This window comes from Xenopus tropicalis, chromosome 7, assembly GCF_000004195.4.
Source record: "Xenopus tropicalis strain Nigerian chromosome 7, UCB_Xtro_10.0, whole genome shotgun sequence".
In the NCBI taxonomy this organism is placed as follows: Eukaryota; Metazoa; Chordata; class Amphibia; order Anura; family Pipidae; genus Xenopus; species Xenopus tropicalis.
This window is the reverse complement of record NC_030683.2, coordinates 84,114,622-84,134,826: the sequence shown is the minus strand read 5'-3', so window position 1 is coordinate 84,134,826 and position 20,205 is coordinate 84,114,622. Positions and strand designations below refer to the sequence as shown.

Below are 20,205 nucleotides of genomic sequence, written 5' to 3'. Positions count from 1 at the left end.
CAGAGCCGCACTCTCAGCTGATTTCAATTCAAAAAGTATATATAGGGGAGCACAAGACAAAGCGCAATAATGCTGCAAAAGCGCTTTTATTGCTATGCCATACACAACATGATTCGGGCCCCTTTCGTGCTTGATAAAGGGCACGGAAGGGGCCATAAAAATGTTGTGTATGGCATAGCAATAAAAGCACTTTTGCAGCATTATTGTGCTTTGTCTTGTACTCCCCTCTATAACTGTATTAAAAACAATTTTTATTTTGCACAGTCTCTGCTTTATCATTTTAACACTGAACTATTACTTTAAAGCAATAAGCTGAAAGGCAATAATTAAAAAAAAATACATTAATTTAGTTAGCTGCACTGGAATAAGTACAGCTTGAATGACTGGGCTCTGCAAGGTTGGTCATGTCTCAGTGCTGATTCCTTGCTCTTTGTTATGATTTAGAAGTCAAGTGTGTCTGTCATACTATATTCTGTTGTCAAATGGCTTTAAAGGACATGTAAACCCCACACACAAAAATTTAATCAGTGAACAGCCTCTTTGAAATCTTTTAATACCTGCCACACTGGTTGTCCAGAGGTTAAATAAGGCTGCAACATCTCCTTAATCACTTAGATTTCCTATTCCTCCTGTAACCCACTCAGCCCCCTCCCTCAGGAATTTGCTTTGGCTGTTGGCTTGTGGGCATGCTGCTTCAATTTTTTTTCTCCTGAGCTCAGCTTTACCATTACAGTGCTCAAACAAAGCATAACTTTTATCAGAGACAGTTGTACCTGTGTGAGCCTGTATTCTTGATGAAATGTATGCTGAATAAGGGTCTGTGTGTGTCTATGCTGTTTGCAGATTTAAATGTAACTGATTATGTATCAGAGGAAAAATGGCCACCGGGTGAAAGCTGCTATTTGCTTTAGGAAAATGTGATGGTGCTGGCAAGAGGAGGGGATCCATGCAGTACAAATGGAGCCATTTGGAGACGTGCCCAACTTATATACATTGTAGGCAAATGTAGGCTTTACATGTCCTTTAATATTTCTTATATTTAAACTCAACCTGGAGCCTCTCTTTTTGTATACATTTTTTTTACACCATTATGAGTAAATACATTTTAGACTGCCATTCGGTGTTGTTAGTAAAGGAGTTGCCATATATGGTAGAAAAGATCAAGCATGGAAGCTTTGCAGGGACAGCAAGAGGTATAAGTTGCAACATGGTTGCTGGCATGGTAAAAAATTGCATAAAATAGCAAGGCAGGACTTTGTTCTTTCATCATGTCCCTGAAATCAAACATTTTATTGATGATGCCTGATGCTTAGCTCCCAAGTTATCCCCCAGCAGAAATTAGGAATTAAAAGGTCCTTTGGTATCCAAAAGGTTACAAGTGGCTGCAAAAAGTTACAATAGGAGTGGCTCAATAGATACATATCACAATAAGTGAGGCTAAAGTTCATCTATAAAGCTGGCTTCATTCCTAAAGATACACTTGTTTGGTAAGGTTGCTAAATAAGTGGATCTTTGCCTATTATGACAACCAACACAGAGGGTCCAATTGGGCTAAACATTCAGATCATACAGCAGGCCTAACAAAATCAGTTGGAGGAGGACAACATCAACATGTTACTGCAGTTCTTGTCCAACTAATTTTGAAACCTGCCAGATAGTTATCTGGATGATTTTGGTCAGATATCAGTGGGGCAGGCCACTGGGAGGGCCTTCTACTCAGAGCGATAAGCTGTTGATTTAGTCTGGAGGGGCTGAGATAGTACATTTTATCAGCCTGCATATGATCACCTTGGGTTTCCCTCTGTGTCAGGAAAATTTTGCTCTCTAATCACAGCCAGCTATAGGATAGTTACTAGCCATTCTGTGGAATTAACTGTAAAAAGTCAGGTTTTGAAATAGGGCTTCTTATCAATCTAATAGGATCTAATGCATCTGGCTTTATGGAAACATCTGAAACTGAATTAGGAGATAAGATTTTCTTATCAATTTGAATCTGGTCCAATATGTAGAAAACACAGGATCATTCTGATGTACTGCTAATAAGCAAGAACATACACACATGCAAGTACACACAAAAGTAGTAGAATTTCAAATTACTTAGCTTAAATGGTTATTTCAGAGAATGACAGTTCAATCAGTTCAGTGTTGTACGGTTGTTAAGCCTCTTAGTCCTTGGGGATAAACCCTTAGTTTCCTGAAGAAGCAATAGTCCCACCCAGAGGGAACGTGGAAGCTATCTATTTAATCTTAAAATCTAAGAGGACCTCCAATCCAAGGTGCTGACTTGTGTAAAGTAATTGTCAACTATTTAAAAAAGTCAGCATTACCTTTGTAATTGTGTTTTTTCCAAGTAATATTTATAAATTTAAATGTAAAGGTATATTTTAAGCCACATTTTTAGAGTTCTTCGTCTCATTCAATACCTTCCAACATTTAAATTGTCAAATGTGGGACAAATTAGGACACCTTTCCAGACATGACCATGCCCAGTTATACCAAACTCATTCCCAATCCATCCACACCTTGCCCACCATTTTTCAGGTCCTGTACAGAGAATATCGGAACCATAGTGATTCTACTTCTATTTGATCATGCCTACTCAGCTATATTTTAAATTAAAATAAGCTTCATGTCATAGAATATAAATATTTCTAAATATTATTAGAAGTTACAAGTCCTGATTCCCCCCACCTGCATTCTTTCTCTCCCCATGATGCTCTAATACAGTGCTGTCCAACTTCTACGGTGCCGAGGGCCGAAATTTTTCTACCATACGTGGTGGAGGGCCACTAATGGAAGCCAGTTTTGACCACTCCCCTTTCTGAAACCACACCCACTTCAAACCACACCTATTTTATCACAATGGTGGTAGCACAGCAAAATCCCAAATGCTTGGTCCTTACTGTGGGGATATCAACCATCATTCATATGTGAAAGAATTATGTCATATTAAGATATACCCTTAAATTCCATATGCCTCCTCCTTCCCTGTGGATAGCAGAACAACCCCCAGTACATAATTACACACCTTAGGGACCATTTAATGACTATTTCCAACTGCTAACAAACTCCCACAACAAACCCCTGCCGGGTTCACCTCCCACAAGCAGCATAGGGCAAGCAGAGTATGGCACACACAGGCAGCACTCTGCCTGTCCTATGCTGTCTGTGTGTGCGCCATACTCTGCCTGTCCTACCCTGCCTATGTGTGCCATACTCTGCCTTCCCTATGCTGCCTCTGTGTGCCATACTCTGCCTGCCCTACCCTGCCTGTGTGTGCCATACTCTACCTGCCCTATGCTGGCTGTGTGTGCCATACTCTGCCTGCCCTACCCTGACTGTGTGTGCCATACTCTGCCTGCCCTACCCTGACTGTGTGTGCCATACTCTGCCTGCCCTATCCTTCCTGTATGTGCCATACCCTCCCTGACCTATGCTGCCTATGTGTGCCATACTCTACCTGCCCTATGCTGGCTGTATGTGCCATACTCTGCCTACAGTACCTATGTCTGAGGTGTGAAGAAGTGAACAATGTGGATGATTACAGCCTGAGCCTGAGGTGTGAACACTGCAGGGGGTGAACAATGCAGGTATTAAAAGGTGTGAAAAACACAGGGGATTACATGTTTAAACAATACAGAGGGATTACAGCCTGAATCTGAGGTGAGAACCATGCAGGGGGGCAGGTATCCCAAAGGTAAGCCATCAAAGCAGCCAGACAGGTGGGGGGCCACACAGAGGGGGGTCGCCAGTTGGACAGCACTGCTCTAATATATTGTCTAGGCATAGGCAGCATGTCATGTACAGTATCTGATGTTAATGTCAGTCAAAATGTGACTCCTATAGGAAGAAAGGAAGAAAACATCAGAAACTTTACAAAACTGATTTTATATATATATGGGTTTATTATTTCCATAAGATTAAAGGAGAAAGAAAGGTAAAAGCTAAGTAAGCTTTATCAGAAAGGTCTATGTAAATACAGCCATAAGCACTAACAGAAATGCTGCACTGACTTCATGTGCCAGAGACACACAGCTCTCTGCTGTCTCCTCTCTGCTGCTCCCTCCTCCCTCAAGAATGCTAAGAGCTCATTCCCCCCCTTAGGAATGTGGATCTGAGCTAATCAGCAGGAAGCTGACTCATAGTCTAACTAACTGAGCATGTTCACTTGATCTGGGTGTCTGTGCAGGAGTGAGGCATTATGGGAACTTTCTTTACACAGCTGGGCATTTTTTCTTCCTGTTTGGCTTCTGATCATCTAAACAGGTAAACTGAAGGTATGCCTGCAGCTTGAAATTAACTCTTTATTAGCCTTTCCTTCTCCTTTAAGCTCATGTTACATTTTCATGATAGTACCCCCTTAAGAATGTTTGCCGAATAACTGTTGCCTGTGTTTACTAAATAATGTTTGTCTAGCAATATGTTTAAACAAAGATATTTGCTTTTAGAGCTCATACAGATAAGTGATTCTTCCTGCACCCCATGGGGCTGTACTAACACAGATGCATATAAGGGCCTAACACAGGTAGGATGCAGAATGTTGTGTTCCACCTGCATTCAGCACTTACATGCGCCTGTGTTAGTACAGCCCCATAAGAAAGAATTGGGTGTGTTTCTTCCTGCACTAGCCTGTGGTGGAACAGAGGAGAATTGGGAAGGGAAATCATTTAAACATTAATTAAACTGAATAGAATTGTTTTGCCTCCAGTAAGGAATCATTATGTCTTAGGATCAAACACAATGTACTGTTTTATTATTATAGAGAAAAAGGTAATTTTTAAAAATGTGAATTAGTTGATTATAATGGAGTCTATGGAAGCTGGCCTTCCAGTAATTCAGAGATTTCTAGATTATGGGTTTCTGGATAATGGATCCCATACCAGTACAAATAAGTTCAGCATACAAAGCATTTATGCTAGATAAATTATACAGCAATAATAGGAATGCATCCCTTTTACAGAACAGTATCAACACATATTGCTCATTCACTTAGATCTAAACTGCAATTCTGCATTTTTAATTTTTTAAGCAACAACTGACAAATGTGGTAAGTTCAGAACTTCTGCTCTTCTCCCATCAAATGGCTGTGAAATGAATTAAGGAGACAAAATACAGAAAGATTGCTTCTTAGCTGATCCGATTTGGAAAGGGAAGGTTTAATGCCTCCTAATGGATAAGACTCACTACTCTGCAATTAATTGGAAGGCATCCCTTTGCTGACTTGCAAAACACGTTCAAATGCAGAGCTCAGCATTTTGGAGAGTCTGCTATAAAGATCTGTTGGGCTGGCTTTTTTCCCGGGCTTCCAATACACTTTTTTTTTTCTTTAAAGAGCAAAAAAATTTTACTGGAATGACAGAAAATGTGCCAGCTCCACGGAGCATGCTCTTTTTGAAATTCATTGCGGAGCTAATTGAATACAGAAAATATAAAGTAAATGGGACACTTTAAGTGACAGAAAATTGAATAAGTCTTATCAGAAATAAGTTATGTGAAATTCTATGAAATGTGTGGCTGTGAAGTTCTGATTTATGGGTGTTAAAAAGTTCTTTCAAAATGATCTGAGCCCCACAGATAAATCTCATATTTTTCATATGAAAACCCATCAGACGTCTGTCTGGCTTTATGGAGATAACAGCTGATATTTAACATTTATGAAACATTTTATGCAGCATTTAGGAATCCAGAAATGTGTCCAATTCCCACAACTATCCCATTTTTTCAGTGCTAGTCAAGCCTTCATACCCACTCACAAAAAGCTTCATTCTGACCGCAGCACAAAGTTCAAATGAAAATCACCATGTTTTTTATCCATAATGCAGCAATTTCCAATTGTGGGATGCTACACTATCCCCAAGTGCAACTTGTGCTTATTGCACCAATAAAGGTTCAAATTATTGACAGTTTTTGTTAAATGGGAACAACTTGCAGTGCACACATTTTCTTTACTTAGGCTAGAGCCACTGGGGGCTGATTCTCAGGCCATGAATCAGCCCCCAGTGGCTCTAGCCTAAGTAAAGAAAATGTGTGCACTGTAGCCGATATACGCACGAAAACGCGAGACTTTGCATTCTCACGCGTTTTCATGCGGCTACATGTGCCTACACCCGAGCGTATTCCATTCATTCAGGTGCAGGCACAAGTAGCAGGAGTAGGGCTGAATTTTCGGCAAGCGTTTTTCCGCTTGCCAAAAAAATCAGCCCTACGCCTGGTGTGGCATCAGCTTTATAGACATGAGTATTAATTAGTGTTTTATTCACCTGGTTCAAATGAGTTGCACCTATTGACAGAACCCATTGACAAAACCCACTGACAAAAGTCTGAAGTTACAGAAAGCCTTTTACTAATTCCACCAGAGTTCCCTTGTGTCTCTATGAACACTTGCACTTCTTTGAAGATGTGTTTGTATATAAGGCTTATATTAGACAAGGACTTCATTCCTTTCTATCCTTTTTTCTGGCACTCTAAAATCTAAAATGTCTGTACAAGCATAGGCAGGAAAAGACATTTTTCTCTTTGTCCTCTGCTGATGAGTTTATTTTGGTAAAGGTGACTGTACACTGTAAGATCAGCTCGTATGGCGAGGTCACCAAATCTTCTCTCTACGATCTTCTCTCTATATGCCCACCTAGGGTGGGCTATATCGGGCTAATTCAGTCATTTGGCCTTATGGGAAAATATATGGCAATTGCACTTAAAATTGTGCATTGCAGACGTGCATGTGGCCTTATGTGTGATTTCATCACAATCACCCATATGTCAATAGTAAATATGCTTTAGTAGCTTCGAGGCTTGGGTTATATTATGGAAAGAGCCTGTAGATGAAACCCCTAATTTGCTGAACACAATAGCAAAAATAATCCCCATAAAACCCCTTTATTCATTCACCCCCTTATACCATTCCACATCCCAGGTTAGCAATTAGAGTTAGTAAGTAGTAGGAATTGCCACTCCCAGTGACTTTGTCTTTTATTGACCTTTAAGGATAATGCAACATGGGCATTGACAAGTATTATCAGGCTGCAATCACCTGACAAGCACTTGTACTGTAGCTGTTTATAAGATTACCATGGCAATTTGGTGCCACCACTGAGTTAATAATAATCATGGGAACCAAAATACCCATAGTGCCTTGTTACCATTATCATTCCTGATACTGCGGGAGCAGAGTTTTGAGCAAGCTCAAACTGTATTATTTTATTTAGTTGCCCTTTCAACAAAGTGTTAAATCTTCAATGTAATGTACTTAGAGTTACCCAAATCAACAATCATTTGCTACATTTAACAAATTTTAATAGCTTCAGTACTTAATGGACCCTGGAGTTTCTCTGACAACAATCAATCTCAGAAGTCAAATCTACAACACTGTATGTCTCTCTCTCTCCATGTGGAATGATTTTCTTTCTAATAAGATGGACTGTTTTTAATAAAATGCTGTCTACAGTCTAGCTCCACTAGCACACACATATCAAAGTAAAATGTCGTTAAAATGTTGAAAACAAAAAAAATGAGCAGCACAGAGTTATAAGACATGAGAATGCAGCATTTATGCATAAACATATATTTTACAAGATATATATGACTCTAGTGTATAATAAGTAGGGAGCTACAGCGTCTATACCTTGCTTAAGTAAATCGCCTTCTCCTTTAGATATTGTCTCTGCTGAGCTTCAAATAATAATGATTCCATTTCTAGAAAATCAAATTAAAAAAAAAGATTCAACTAATTATTTTAACAACTTAGACTAAAGTAATCTAAGGGCCGCGTTCCACTTGGCTGATCTGCTCCTGTTCAACGTATCTTGTGTATGCAGGTAAGGATCAGTGCACAGAGGGGGGGCAGATTTTAGCATAGAAAATGCATGCATTTTGCATTTTTGCATAATGCATTTTCACTCCAAAATACTGACTATGAAGATTCTCATTCATTCAGGTCATGATATACAGTATTTCAGTATCAAGTAGAATTAAGTCTAAAGCAATTGGACATCTGTGTTTTCTTGAAAATGTTTCACCACTCATCTGAGTGGCTTCTTTAGTTTAACTGAGTGGTAGGGAATTCCACAGCTTTTAAACCCTTGAGTTAATTGTTTCCATTAAACTTATTCAGGCAGGTGTTGGCTTAAAGGAGAAGGAAAGGTAAAAACTAAGTAAGCTTTATCAGAAAGGTCTATGTAAATACAGCCATAAGCACTCACATAAACGCTGCACTGAGCTCCCTATCAAAAGATTAGTTGTGTCCGTTTTCCTGTGCAGGGACACGCAGCTCTTTGCTTTCTGGTCTTTTTCTGCTTCCCCCTCCCTCAAGAATGCTAAGAACTCACTCCCCCCCTTAGGAATGTGGATCTGAGCCAATCAGCAGGAAGCAGACTCATAGTTACTAACTGAGCATGTTCACTTGGTCTGGGAGTCTGTGCAGGAGTGAGGCATTATGGGAACTTTCTTTACACAGCTCAGCGTTTTTTCTTCCTGTTTGGCTTCTGGTCATCTGAATGGGAGAAATATGGGGAGACTTAAGGGCACTATTGAGACAATTAAAGGTATGCCTGCAGTTTGAGATTAACTCTTTATTAGCCTTTCCTTCTCCTTTAACCTCACCGAGTGTGAAAGGGTGATCCAGTCCACAATGGTACCAGTGAGGCAAGTGTTAATCTTTCAGTATCTAGTAGAATTAAGTCTAAAACAACTGGACTTTTCTGAGTTTTTCTTGAAAACGTTTCACCACTCATCCGAGTGGCTTCTTCAGTTCAAATGACTGGTAGGGAATTCCCCGGTATTTAAACTCTTGATGGTAGTAGAGTCACAGACATCCAATCACAATGGTTCCATTGAACTTGTTCAGTTAGGTGTTAGCTGAAACTGACAGGTGTAAGAAGGTATGATCCAATCACAATGGTACCAAGATTCTCATTGATGAAGGTGTTAATCCTTCAAAGTACATGACTGGAAGTGTGAACTGTTGTGAAACTGCCGGGAGAGAAAGAATATAGGAGAAAGAATATAAACATCTAAAAGGAGCTCTGAGAAAGAATATAAACATCTAAAAGGAGCTCTGAAAACTTGTGGGTACCCAGACTGGGCCTTCATCAAAACCAAATTAAAGACCAACAGAAAGACCAGACCTACAAACAGAAGGGAGGAACACAGCAGGCGAAACAACATAGTAATTCCATATGTTGCTGGAACATCAGAAAAACTTAGGAGAATTTTCAACAAACATCGCATTCCTGTGTTTTTCAAACCCAGCAACACCCTGAGACAGAAGCTGGTGCACCCGAAAGACCCAACACCCAAGCACATGAAGAGTAATGTGGTCTATGCTGTCCAGTGTAGTGAAGAGTGCTCTGACTTATACATTGGGGAGACAAAACAACCTCTCTGTAAGAGAATGGCCCAACATAGGCGAGCGAACTCCTCAGGCCAAGACTCAGCAGTATATCTACACCTCAAAGAAAAAGGTCACTCTTTTGAGGACAGTAACGTGCATATTTTGGACCGAGAGGACAGATGGTTTGAAAGAGGTGTGAAAGAGGCCATTTATGCCAACCTGGAAAAACCATCCCTGAACAGAGGAGGGGGCCTGAGACACCGCTTGTCACCAACATACAATGGCACGTTGACATCCTTACCCCGGCAGTTTCACAACAGTTCACACTTCCAGTCATGTACTTTGAAGGATTAACACCTTCATCAATGAGAATCTTGGTACCATTGTGATTGGATCATACCTTCTTACACCTGTCAGTTTCAGCTAACACCTAACTGAACAAGTTCAATGGAACCATTGTGATTGGATGTCTGTGACTCTACTACCATCAAGAGTTTAAATACCGGGGAATTCCCTACCAGTCATTTGAACTGAAGAAGCCACTCGGATGAGTGGTGAAACGTTTTCAAGAAAAACTCAGAAAAGTCCAGTTGTTTTAGACTTAATTCTACTAGATACTGTATATCATGACCTGGATGAATGAGAATCTTCATAGACATATTGTTAATCTTTCAATGTACATGACTCAAAATGTAAATTGTTATTGTTTCTCACCTAACTGAATAAGTTCAATAGAACCATTGTGATTGGATGTCTGTGACTGTACTACCCTCAAAGGTTTAAATGCCAGGGAATTCCCTACAACTTAGTTGAACTGAAGAAGCCACCCGGATGAGTAGTGAAACGTTTTTTTTTTTAAAAAAAGTCCAGTTGCTTTAGATTTAATTCTACTAGATACTCCAAAATATTTCACACCAAAATGCACCAGTGTACATGCTCACAGGCTGATTCTGTGTATGTACACAAGACGGGCCAGAAAGGAGCACATAGGCATAGGTACACTAGGTGAGAGAACATGACTATGAAGATTTTTATTCATCCAGGTCATGGTATATCTAGTATAAATAAATCTAAAGCAACTGGACTTGTTAAGTAATCATTGAAGACGTTTCACTACTCATCCGAGCAGCTTCTTCAGACTGGTATGGGAAGTCCTCAGCATATATACTCTTCCACTAATCCAATCACAATGGCACTTTGTAACTCTTCAGAAAGGTGACATCTGAAACCCACAGAGGGTGTGAATGCTGTGGAGTTACTTTGAAAGGATTACCAAAGTATCATGCAACTCTTCAAAACAGGTGTTACTTGTTAGAGTTGCGTGAATGGAAATGAGTGTCTAAAAGACAAGGGACACTCCTTTGAAAATAGCAACGTCCAATTTTGGACAAAGAAGACTGCTGGTTTGAAAGAGGTGTAAAAGAGGCCATTCATGTTAAAGTGGAGAAACTATCCCTAAACAGAGGCGGGGGACTTCAACACCATCTGTCTGCTACATACAATGCTGTTCTAACATCTGTACCCCGGCAGTTTCAGAACTCTTCACACATCCATTCATGCAACTCTAACAAGTAACACCTGTTTTGAAGAGTTGCATGATACTTTGGTAAGTAACTCCACAGCATTCACACCTCTGTGAGTTTCAGATGTCACCTTTCTGAAGAGTTTCAAAGTGCCATTGTAATACTGCAGAAGTACCCCAGAATGAATTTCTTGACATCCCTAACCATTTATAACAATAAATAGATGGCAGTGATATGCCCTGCATTTATACACCAATTAAATAATCTAGAGAGATTGACACCTATGTAAGGGAGTGGGAAGGCTTTGAAGTTTTTTTATAGGGGAGATAGGGGTCTTCTGTCTGGGGCCAAAGGGAAGGCACTAACCCATACGTAGCTGACATGGAAATGGCCAGGGTAAAATTATGAAAGTGGAAAAAAAATGCTGAACATTACATTTTCTTAAATTATTTGCGTAGAGTTCCCCTTTAAGGAAATATATTATGTATTTATACAGAAGCTATTGTATACAGATTACAAACACTGCCATGTGTAATAAGCACAATGTCTTATGTCCAAAATTTAAAGCCTGTGTTAAGGAAATAAATATAGGAATAACAATTTATTATAGCACTGCATAGAACTGCTCTACATGGCAGCATGTACATCTGTTCTGTGTAAACATTTCAGCCCCACAGTGCTATTTAACAGTCACTGTACAAGGGTGCTTACCCTCTGGGTCTGCCATCAGACTACTGAGTGCTACCTTATTATGCATGCAGAGTATATGAGGTCATTGGACATTCTGGGAGCAAAAACTAGAAAATACTTGACAAAAAAGTGACTTACTTATATTATCCACAGGTTGCTGGTGTGCAATATTCTTATCTATTAATGCAAATAAAAATATGTAAAATGAGAGCAATAAACACAAATATACAAAAATTTAATACAATTTACACATTTAAAAGGTGTTACATTACATTAAGTTGACCAGTTTCTGACCTGGTAAAAACTGATGCCGAATGGCCAAATGAGAATGTTGCAATAAAATTCTGAATTGGGCTGTTTCCCAAAGCATATGCTGCATTTATTTCATCCCTACATCACTATGTGGGATATGAGTTTTCAACTATCACTGTTATCTTCCTGAACAGAATGGCAGTCAAAGCTATGTGCAAACTTAGGATACAGATAAGTATCCACTGGCAAGAAATGTGTTAAAGGACAATGAAAGGTTAATATAAATTAAAAGTAAGTCTAAAGGCATTATTTTTAAGTACTTACTGCATATCTAAATTCCCAGATCCCTGCTTGCTTCTCTGAGATATGGTGCTGGCAGCCTACAGCAGTGTGAAGACTACAGTGACATCACTGAAATCTCTCTGTCCTTCCTGTAGGCAGCCAGCGGCAGCCTTCCTATTCTCTGAGCATGTGTGTAACTTGATCCTGTCTCCTGTTCTGAGCTACACATGCCCACCAGCCAATCAGAAGCGGATCTGGCAGAGGGGAGGGGGGGAGGGAATGAAACACATGTGCAGTATGGCAAGGAGGGAAAGGATGGCTGCCTGTTCTAGAAAATGTGAAGTAAGTGTGACTGAGTAAATATTTGATTAGGTGAGCCAAAAGTGTGGCGTTTTTACTAAACAATAGGAGGACTATTGGGCAGTATGCTTTTTAAATTTTGACTTGCATTCTCCTAAAGCACACCTGTAAATCTGCCAGAACCTGCTGTTCAGTCCTGGACTGGGATTCAAAATAGTCCCTGGCATTTCAAGTACACAGAGGCCCAAACTGTCCCACACCAGCCCACTAAATAGTGACTGTCTATGGCATCTTACAGCAGCCCCTCTGGCATTTTCCAGAATGTATAGATTGCCAGTCCTCCAAGGACTGATCGTGCAAGGAGACTATTGAGGGAGACCACTAAGAGACCTATGACAACATAAAAGGAGTTAGAAACCTTATCAGATGAGACTGAAGAGACAACAGCTATTGCATGGGTGAGCAAAATGAAAGGCACTTTTAACTATAAATTACTCAGTAACTTAGAAATCTTTAAATGTATTTTATGTATAGTGTGCCAGATTATTAAAAGACCTAAGTTCCTAGCATTTTGGACAGTAAATACCATATCCGTTACCCCTTAACCTCTGCCATGCAATTATGAAATTGAGTTAATTCATGTAACCATCAGTTCTTCCCTGTCATCAGCTTAAATGGCTTGAGTACAGTACTCTCTCCCTTTTTATAGACTTCCTAGGGCAATTCCCTCCATTTTGCTTCCAAAATCTTCTAGAGCGAATCCTCTAGCCATTGCTGCCATGTAATGATTGGAGCATGTAACAAAACTATAAAATACACTTATTAATCTATATCTACCCCATACAAGGACAACACACTGAGGGGTCCATTTGTTAAAGGAACCAAATAATAAAGTAATTAAAATATAATGTACTGGTGCCCTGCCCTGTTAAACTGGTGGGTTTGCTACAGAAATGCTACTATAGTTTATATAAATAAACTGCTGTGTAGCCATGGGGGAAGCCATTCAAGCTGGAAAAAAAGGAGAAAAGGCACAGGTTACATAGCAGTTCACAGATAAAATATCATTGTACTCTGCAGAGTTTATCTGTTAGCTGCTATGTAACCTGCGCATTTTCTCCTTTTGAATATCTGCCCCCATAGCTACACAGCAGGGTATTAATATACTAAAGTAGTCTTTCTGAAGCAAACACTCAAATTTTACCAGTGCAGGGCAACAGTACATTATAGTTTAATTACTTACATACATTACATTACATTTTCATTTTTTGGTGTTACTGTTCCTTTAAAGTGTGATATACAATGATAATGACTTGTGCCAGAAAAATCGCCAGAGCAGGTGTACTAAAATTCAAGTACGTCTATCATTGCAGATTTTCTGGCACACATATATATCATTACTTAATATCTTATGTCTCGCATGGTTTTCAATAAACTTTCTATAGCACTCATAAGGGTTGATTCACTAAAGGTCGATAAGCGTTATCGCATGCTTTTTTGTGTTAGAATTGACGCAAAAAAACCTGCGCGATTTGCTAAAGTACTGTCGCATGTGTTAAGTCGCATATCACGTGCGTTAAATAGCGCGCAACCGAATGCATTAATTTTAACGCATTGCGTTAATTAGCGAATAGAAATAGTATTAACGGATGATTCACAAATACATATGAAGCGTTAAAAGCGCTAAATATCGCATTAGTCTATGCGAAAATTAATACAGGTATAGGATCCATTATCCAGAATGCTCGGGACCAAGGATATTCCGGATAAGGGGTCTTTCCGTAATTTGGATCTCAATACCTTAAGTCTACTCAAAAATCAATAAAACATTAATTAAACCCAATAGGATTGTTTTGCATCCAATAAGGATTAATTATATCTTAGTTGGAATCAATTACAAGGTTCTGTTTTATTTCTACATAGAAAAAGGAAATCAGTTTTAAAATTCTGAATTATTTGATTAAAATGGAGTCTATGGGAGACGGGCATTCCGTAATTCGGAGCTTTCTGGATAACGGGTTTCCAGATAAGGGGTCCGATACCTGTACCTACTTGGGGCAGGCGGTAATTATAGAAAAGTACAATTCATGAGCTTTTGGCAACACAATATGGATTTTGCAGTGTGATTTTTTTCAAGTCTGTGTTGGCCCTAGAGTGATGTAGCCTCCAGTTTGCAGGGAAATGGTCATTTTCAGCACGTGGTGACAATTTGTGCGCGCTGAATTAATTAGCGCGTGTTGCGTCAAATACCACACGAAAATTCTCGACTTAAATAACGCCAACCGTATCGCGTCTAAATTAACGCAAGTATGCTTTTAGTGAATCATGCGTTAAGTCGCGAAAAATAAGACATTTCATCTACATGTGCCTGCACCTGAGCATATCTCATTCATTCTGCTGCAGGCACAGGTAAGACACATTTACAGTAGTGGGGCGTAAGTATATTTTTATGTAAATGATTTACTTAGATGAAGCAAGGTTTTCCATATGAACTTGTTTATGCAATATATTTTATAGAGACCTACACTGCTTGGGGGGTATAGTTTTAAAAATCTGTCTAACATGTTTTGGCAACTTTTATCAGGCCATGTGTGGTCACATTAAAAGAATATAAACATATGTAACCTCTATTTCAGCTCAATAGCTGCCTACCTGAACTAGTACCAGTAGAACATGGGTTACACTGTACTCTCTCCCCCAGAATGGGCCTTCGCTAAGTGGAAAAGGATGGTGAGGGTATTGTGCAACTACACCTGTCTTGCTGCTATGCAGAAAAATTAAAACAGAGGGCGCCAGAGGTTCTTGCAAACGACAAAATAATAAGTGTTTATTTAACATCCACAGGGTTACTCACAATACAGCTTCTCAGAGGCCAGTGGTACAGGCAACGCCACATGTAGAGTGTAATACAGACTAACACTCCCCTGCAGACAGACTTGGCAGGAATTTCACTTCACCTATCCCACACCCTGTAGTGGATCCCCTCAGGGAATTCTCTATCCTGATACCCTAGTCACTTGGGTCCCTACACTACAGGCAATATGGCCTGGGAGAGATACCTCCAAAACTACCAGTTCTATGTAGGAACTCAGAACTGCTCTTTCTAGCTCAACCCTAACTGCCTTACACTCCAAGAATGTACTATAAAGGGAGCTACACCTGCCACTATCTAATAGCTTATTCACGGGGCCCTGTTCCCCAACATTAGCTAGGCCTGTTCCCCGGGCTCACAGCACACATTCACTCTGATCCTCAGGTGGAATCAAAGCGGAAGGTGCCACTCCTTTCCCAGCACTATACCAAAGTGAGGCAAGAAGTGGTCACCATACCTGCAAGCCAATAGCACACATATGTAGATGAACTTAATTAATTACATTCCCCTCTGCCCAGCAACTAAGGCTGATATCAGACGTGGCGTATTCTTGGCAAGCCGAAAAACGTTTGCCGAGAATATGCCCCGCTACTGTAAATGCGTCCTACCTGTGCCTGCACCTGAATGAATAAGATATGCTCGGGTGCAGCCACATGTAGCCGAAATACGCGTAAAAACACGAGACTTCAGCCACGTCTGACATCAGCCTAAGGGTACTGTAGGGATTTAAAGCCATAGGGGCCATTTAACCCTATGGGTCCCTACACATATGTTTATCTAAAGACACAAATAAATAATACACTATGGGCCAGATTTAATTCCCTGACATTTATTTCCAAACCAGTATTTTATGGGAAAACCTATGGGCAAGATTCAGTTTGAGGAAAACAAATCCTTTTTCCTAATTAAGGTCCATATGATGTACAGTGAAATAAATGTTTCTCACTGAATCTGGCCCTATTGAAAAATCTGGAATTGAATATGAAGAGATAAGCTTTTCAAATGTTTCTGGATGTGTTTAGAAAATGAACATTGATGTACAGTATGTTTTAGCCACATTGCTTCCCACCAAACTCACAGTATTTAGCATCTAGTACTGCAACAAACTAATATAAGTTAAATACACAATAATAAATATTTTAAAGCTAAATGCAAAATGAATTCACCATGAAAGCTCAATATGTAAAAGCATATTTGTATTGATTTTCTTTTTTATTCAAGTTTCCCTGATCAGGCTGTTTTAGCTTGTCATTTTTTGTGTACCCAGAGCCTTTTAATGTAATAATTAAAGAATAAATGACTTAGTCATGATAAAAATGCATAGTATTGGCAGCTTTCTGCGTGCAACAGCATTCTGTTAGTCATGCTGATGTATGTACTGTACAGTAAGCGGAGAATGGATTATAGTTCTTGCATATAATGTGCATATAATGGATATAGCACTGGGGTAGATTTATTAAAGTTCAGTCTGGGTATACTGCAGGATATTTATTTTTGTGACCTGAGTCAAAGTTTTAAAATCTGTTTCTTCAAAGGAGAACTAAAGTTTAAATCACTGAGGGAGTCAAAAACTTAGATACCCCCAATGATTAAAATCGGTTACCTGCTACCCTGGGCCGGTACTCTTGTTCACTAAAAACTACACCGGACTAGGCTATTTCTGCATAAGATTCTCGTCGCCATCTTGCTCAGTTTCTTCCATCTTTTCATTCTGTCCTGGGCAGGCGCATGTGCAGTACAGTGAAAGGTGAACTTAGAATTGATAAGCTGGCTTTTTCATTCAGCAGCACTGGCCTGGGGTATCAGGTAAGCTGACAATAGTGGGGTACTTTATTCACTATATAATATAAAAGAGCCAACTCTGTAAGCAGTAAAAGGAGAAAAGACACATTAGGGTTGATTCACTAAGGTGTATTAAAACGAGCACTATCTATAGCATGCGTTAAAAATGTTATCGCGTCTTATTTTTCGCGTCTTAACACACGATTCACTAAAAGGATACTTGCGTTAATTTAGACGCGATACCGTTTGCATTATTTAAGTTGAGAAGACTATTTTCATGCGGTATTTGACCTAACGTGCACTAATTAATGCAGCGCGCACAAATTGTCACCGCGTGCGAAAAAACACACGCCATATTAGCCATACACGCCATTACTTTCAGAAAGCTACTATTCTGAAAATGACCATTTCCTGCAAACTGGAGGCTACATCACTCTAGGGCCAACACATACTTGAATAAATCACACTGCAAAGTCCATATTGTGTTGCCAAAAGCTCATGAACTGTACTTTTCTATAATTACCGCCTGCCCCAAGTAGGTATTAATTTTCGCATAGACTAATGCGATATTTAGCGCGTTTAACGCTTTATATGTATTTGTGAATCATGCGTTAATACTATTTCTGTTCGCTAATTAACGCATTAAAATGAACACATTTGGTTGTGCGCTATTTAACGCACGCGATATGCGACTTAACGCATGTCATAATACTTAAGCGGATCGCGCATTTTTTTGGCGTCAATTTTACCGCAAAAAAGCATGCAATAATGCTTATCGCACTTTAGTGAATCAACTCTATTTGGTTTTATCATTTGCACAAGTATGTGCAAGGCAGAAACAGTCAGTGGTCAATACAAGCTTGTCCCCCATCACAGCACCTAATGTTATTTAATGGTGAATGCAATGCTGTTTGTTCATTTCTACAAATAAATGATTTAAAGGCATTGCCGACACACTGGTGTGCTTCTTTCCCTTTGTAAAGATGAATGCAATGGCTGACACATGAAGTATTTGCAGGTATACCTCCAGGCATAAATACTCGATTGAACATCTTTCTTAAGTGTCTACCTATCACCGCTCTATGTGCATCAGCCAAGGTGCTTAACATTAAATATTAGGAGTGGTGATGGGCGTACAAAACAGCACTGGATTCTGTTGTTTATTTTCTGGATGTCAGTGGCAGACAAAACGCCACTACCCTTTCCTGCCCGACCCACAACCACTTACCCACCATCTTATCCCAATGCAAGTCTAACTGAACAGTAAGCATTGCGCCATCCGGAAGTGACGTCACATGCTGGTCGTTTTTACATTGGGAAAAGTAGATTTTCATTTGTTATCCCCTTAAATGGCCATCGCGCTGCAGTGCGTCAGGTACCCGCAGGCCCCTGCAAGGTGGGGACATCAAGTAGATTCCGACCAAGCCCCCGCCGCTTTGTGAGTATTCCGCGGGTATCCGACCTACTGAAGGACACTAGAACTCTAGTACAAGGTATTGTTTTATTATTACAGAGTCTATGGGAGATGGCTTTCCCATAATTTGGAGTTTTCTGGATAACAGGTTTCTGGGTAACGGATCCCATACCCAGTGCTGGATTTGTATTCCGGGTGCCCCAAGGCCACCCCCTGTCCGTCGCCCCCCCCGCGCGCGCACATGCGCATACGCGTGATCGGCGCGCACTCCACACCCCCCCCGCACATGCTCTTGCGCTGGGCTTTATACTCGCAGTGGTGGAGAGGTCCCCATTGCTCTGTATGGGAGAAAAAGTTTAACAATTTGTGCCGTCCTAGGTCTGTTGGGGGAACTGAGACTTGCAGCTTAAAGGGCAGTTTCAGCTTTTTTAACAAAACTGTAATCACAAATAAACCAAGACCCCAAAACCCCCAGAAATGTGTTCAAACTTTAAATAATCTGGCAAAATTAGTCAATTGGGAGTGGTATTTAGGGGGGTGGTTGCAAAAATGGGCCTGGTCAAAAAATTGCCATGCTGCATGTGGCATTTCTTTCTGTCCCTCTTTCCATTTTCAAAATGTTGGAAGGTATGCATTATGGGAAGTGATATAAAGACAATAAAGCCTACCACCTCCTGGGATTTTCCTTGGTGCCCCAGCCACAGGTAGCCATGACCCCCACTTACAGCACAACAATGAATACAAACTCACACACACGAAGTCACACACAGAAAATCAAGCAGTTTAACCCCCTTCTTCCCAGACCCACATTCACCCTCCCTTCCCAGAGACGTGGTGTTACCAGGAGTGTCAGAGAATCTGCAGTTGCTGAGACCTTAAACACCATCAAGGGAACGTGGTGCATTTGAGGGGGGCAAATGTCCCCTTTGCCCCCCCTGCACACCCATGCCAAGAGCCCACTTAACCCAGCACATGTATCCCTATATAAATGGCATGTCAATGGTTCCCTCTCACTGTCCCTGCCCCCACTAAGGAACTTACTCTGCTTTGTGCTTCCTGCCGCTCTCAGTCGCTGCTCTATGTCCCCAGACACAAGACGGGACTCCAGCGGCGGCTGCAGAGTGACCGAGTTCCAGAATATCTTACAGAGGCTCACGTCCCGCTCACAGGAGCCTGAGAACACTGTATAACTAGAATCATCTTCCCAAACATCCTCCATTGCTGGCAAGTTCACTTGTTTACAGGCGGTTGCCCTGGATACAGCTGGGGAAGCAGAGACAGAATGAACAGTGCACATGGGTGTCCAGAGGAGGGGGCTCTCTCCTGATAACAATGCCGGTCTCACTGGCAGCTGCCTGGGACTTGTACATTATAACTTTTCTTTTGGGACTCACAGTCTTATTGTGGGATTGTGAGACGGAGGGTGAATATGGCTTCAGTCTACTTGTGTCTGTGTGTGTGAGACTGCTTGTATGTTTGTGTGTGTGAGTGCTTATTATTGAGCAGTAAGTGGGGCATGGATACAGTGGCATATCTTTGGATTCAGGGCCCCCTTATAAAAAAATTTTTGGCTCCCCCTGCGCAAAAGAGGGTGACCCCCAACATGCAAAATTGTGGGTAAATACAAATCACTGTCTGAGCTACTTTTTTAAATTGTTTGCAAAGCACTTCACATAAAGTCCATTATGTTTTGGGCAGCTTCCCCACTGATTGGCAGCTCTGTTCCTGTGTGTCTGCTTCTAAACTATCCAAATAAATCTCT

The 20,205-nt window shown here is 40.5% G+C and overlaps 1 protein-coding gene across 2 annotated transcripts in view; it reads right to left on the bottom strand.

Annotated features, from left to right (window-relative positions):
- The window catches only part of c7h11orf88 (chromosome 7 C11orf88 homolog), a 28,393-nt gene extending 8,667 nt beyond the window's left edge, over nt 1–19,726 (bottom strand). The window contains exons 1-3 of one of the 2 annotated variants that reach the window (XM_018095989.2): nt 19,485–19,726; nt 11,680–11,718; nt 7,622–7,692 (exon numbers count right to left, since the gene is read on the bottom strand). In XM_018095989.2, coding sequence (XP_017951478.2) covers nt 7,622–7,692; nt 11,680–11,718; nt 19,485–19,662 — 288 coding nt within the window. In that variant the 5' untranslated portion in view covers nt 19,663–19,726. The remainder of the gene's footprint in view (nt 1–7,621; nt 7,693–11,679; nt 11,719–19,484) is intronic. The other variant, XM_018095988.2, reaches the window with a different exon arrangement.
- Between the last annotated feature and the right edge of the window lie 479 nt (nt 19,727–20,205).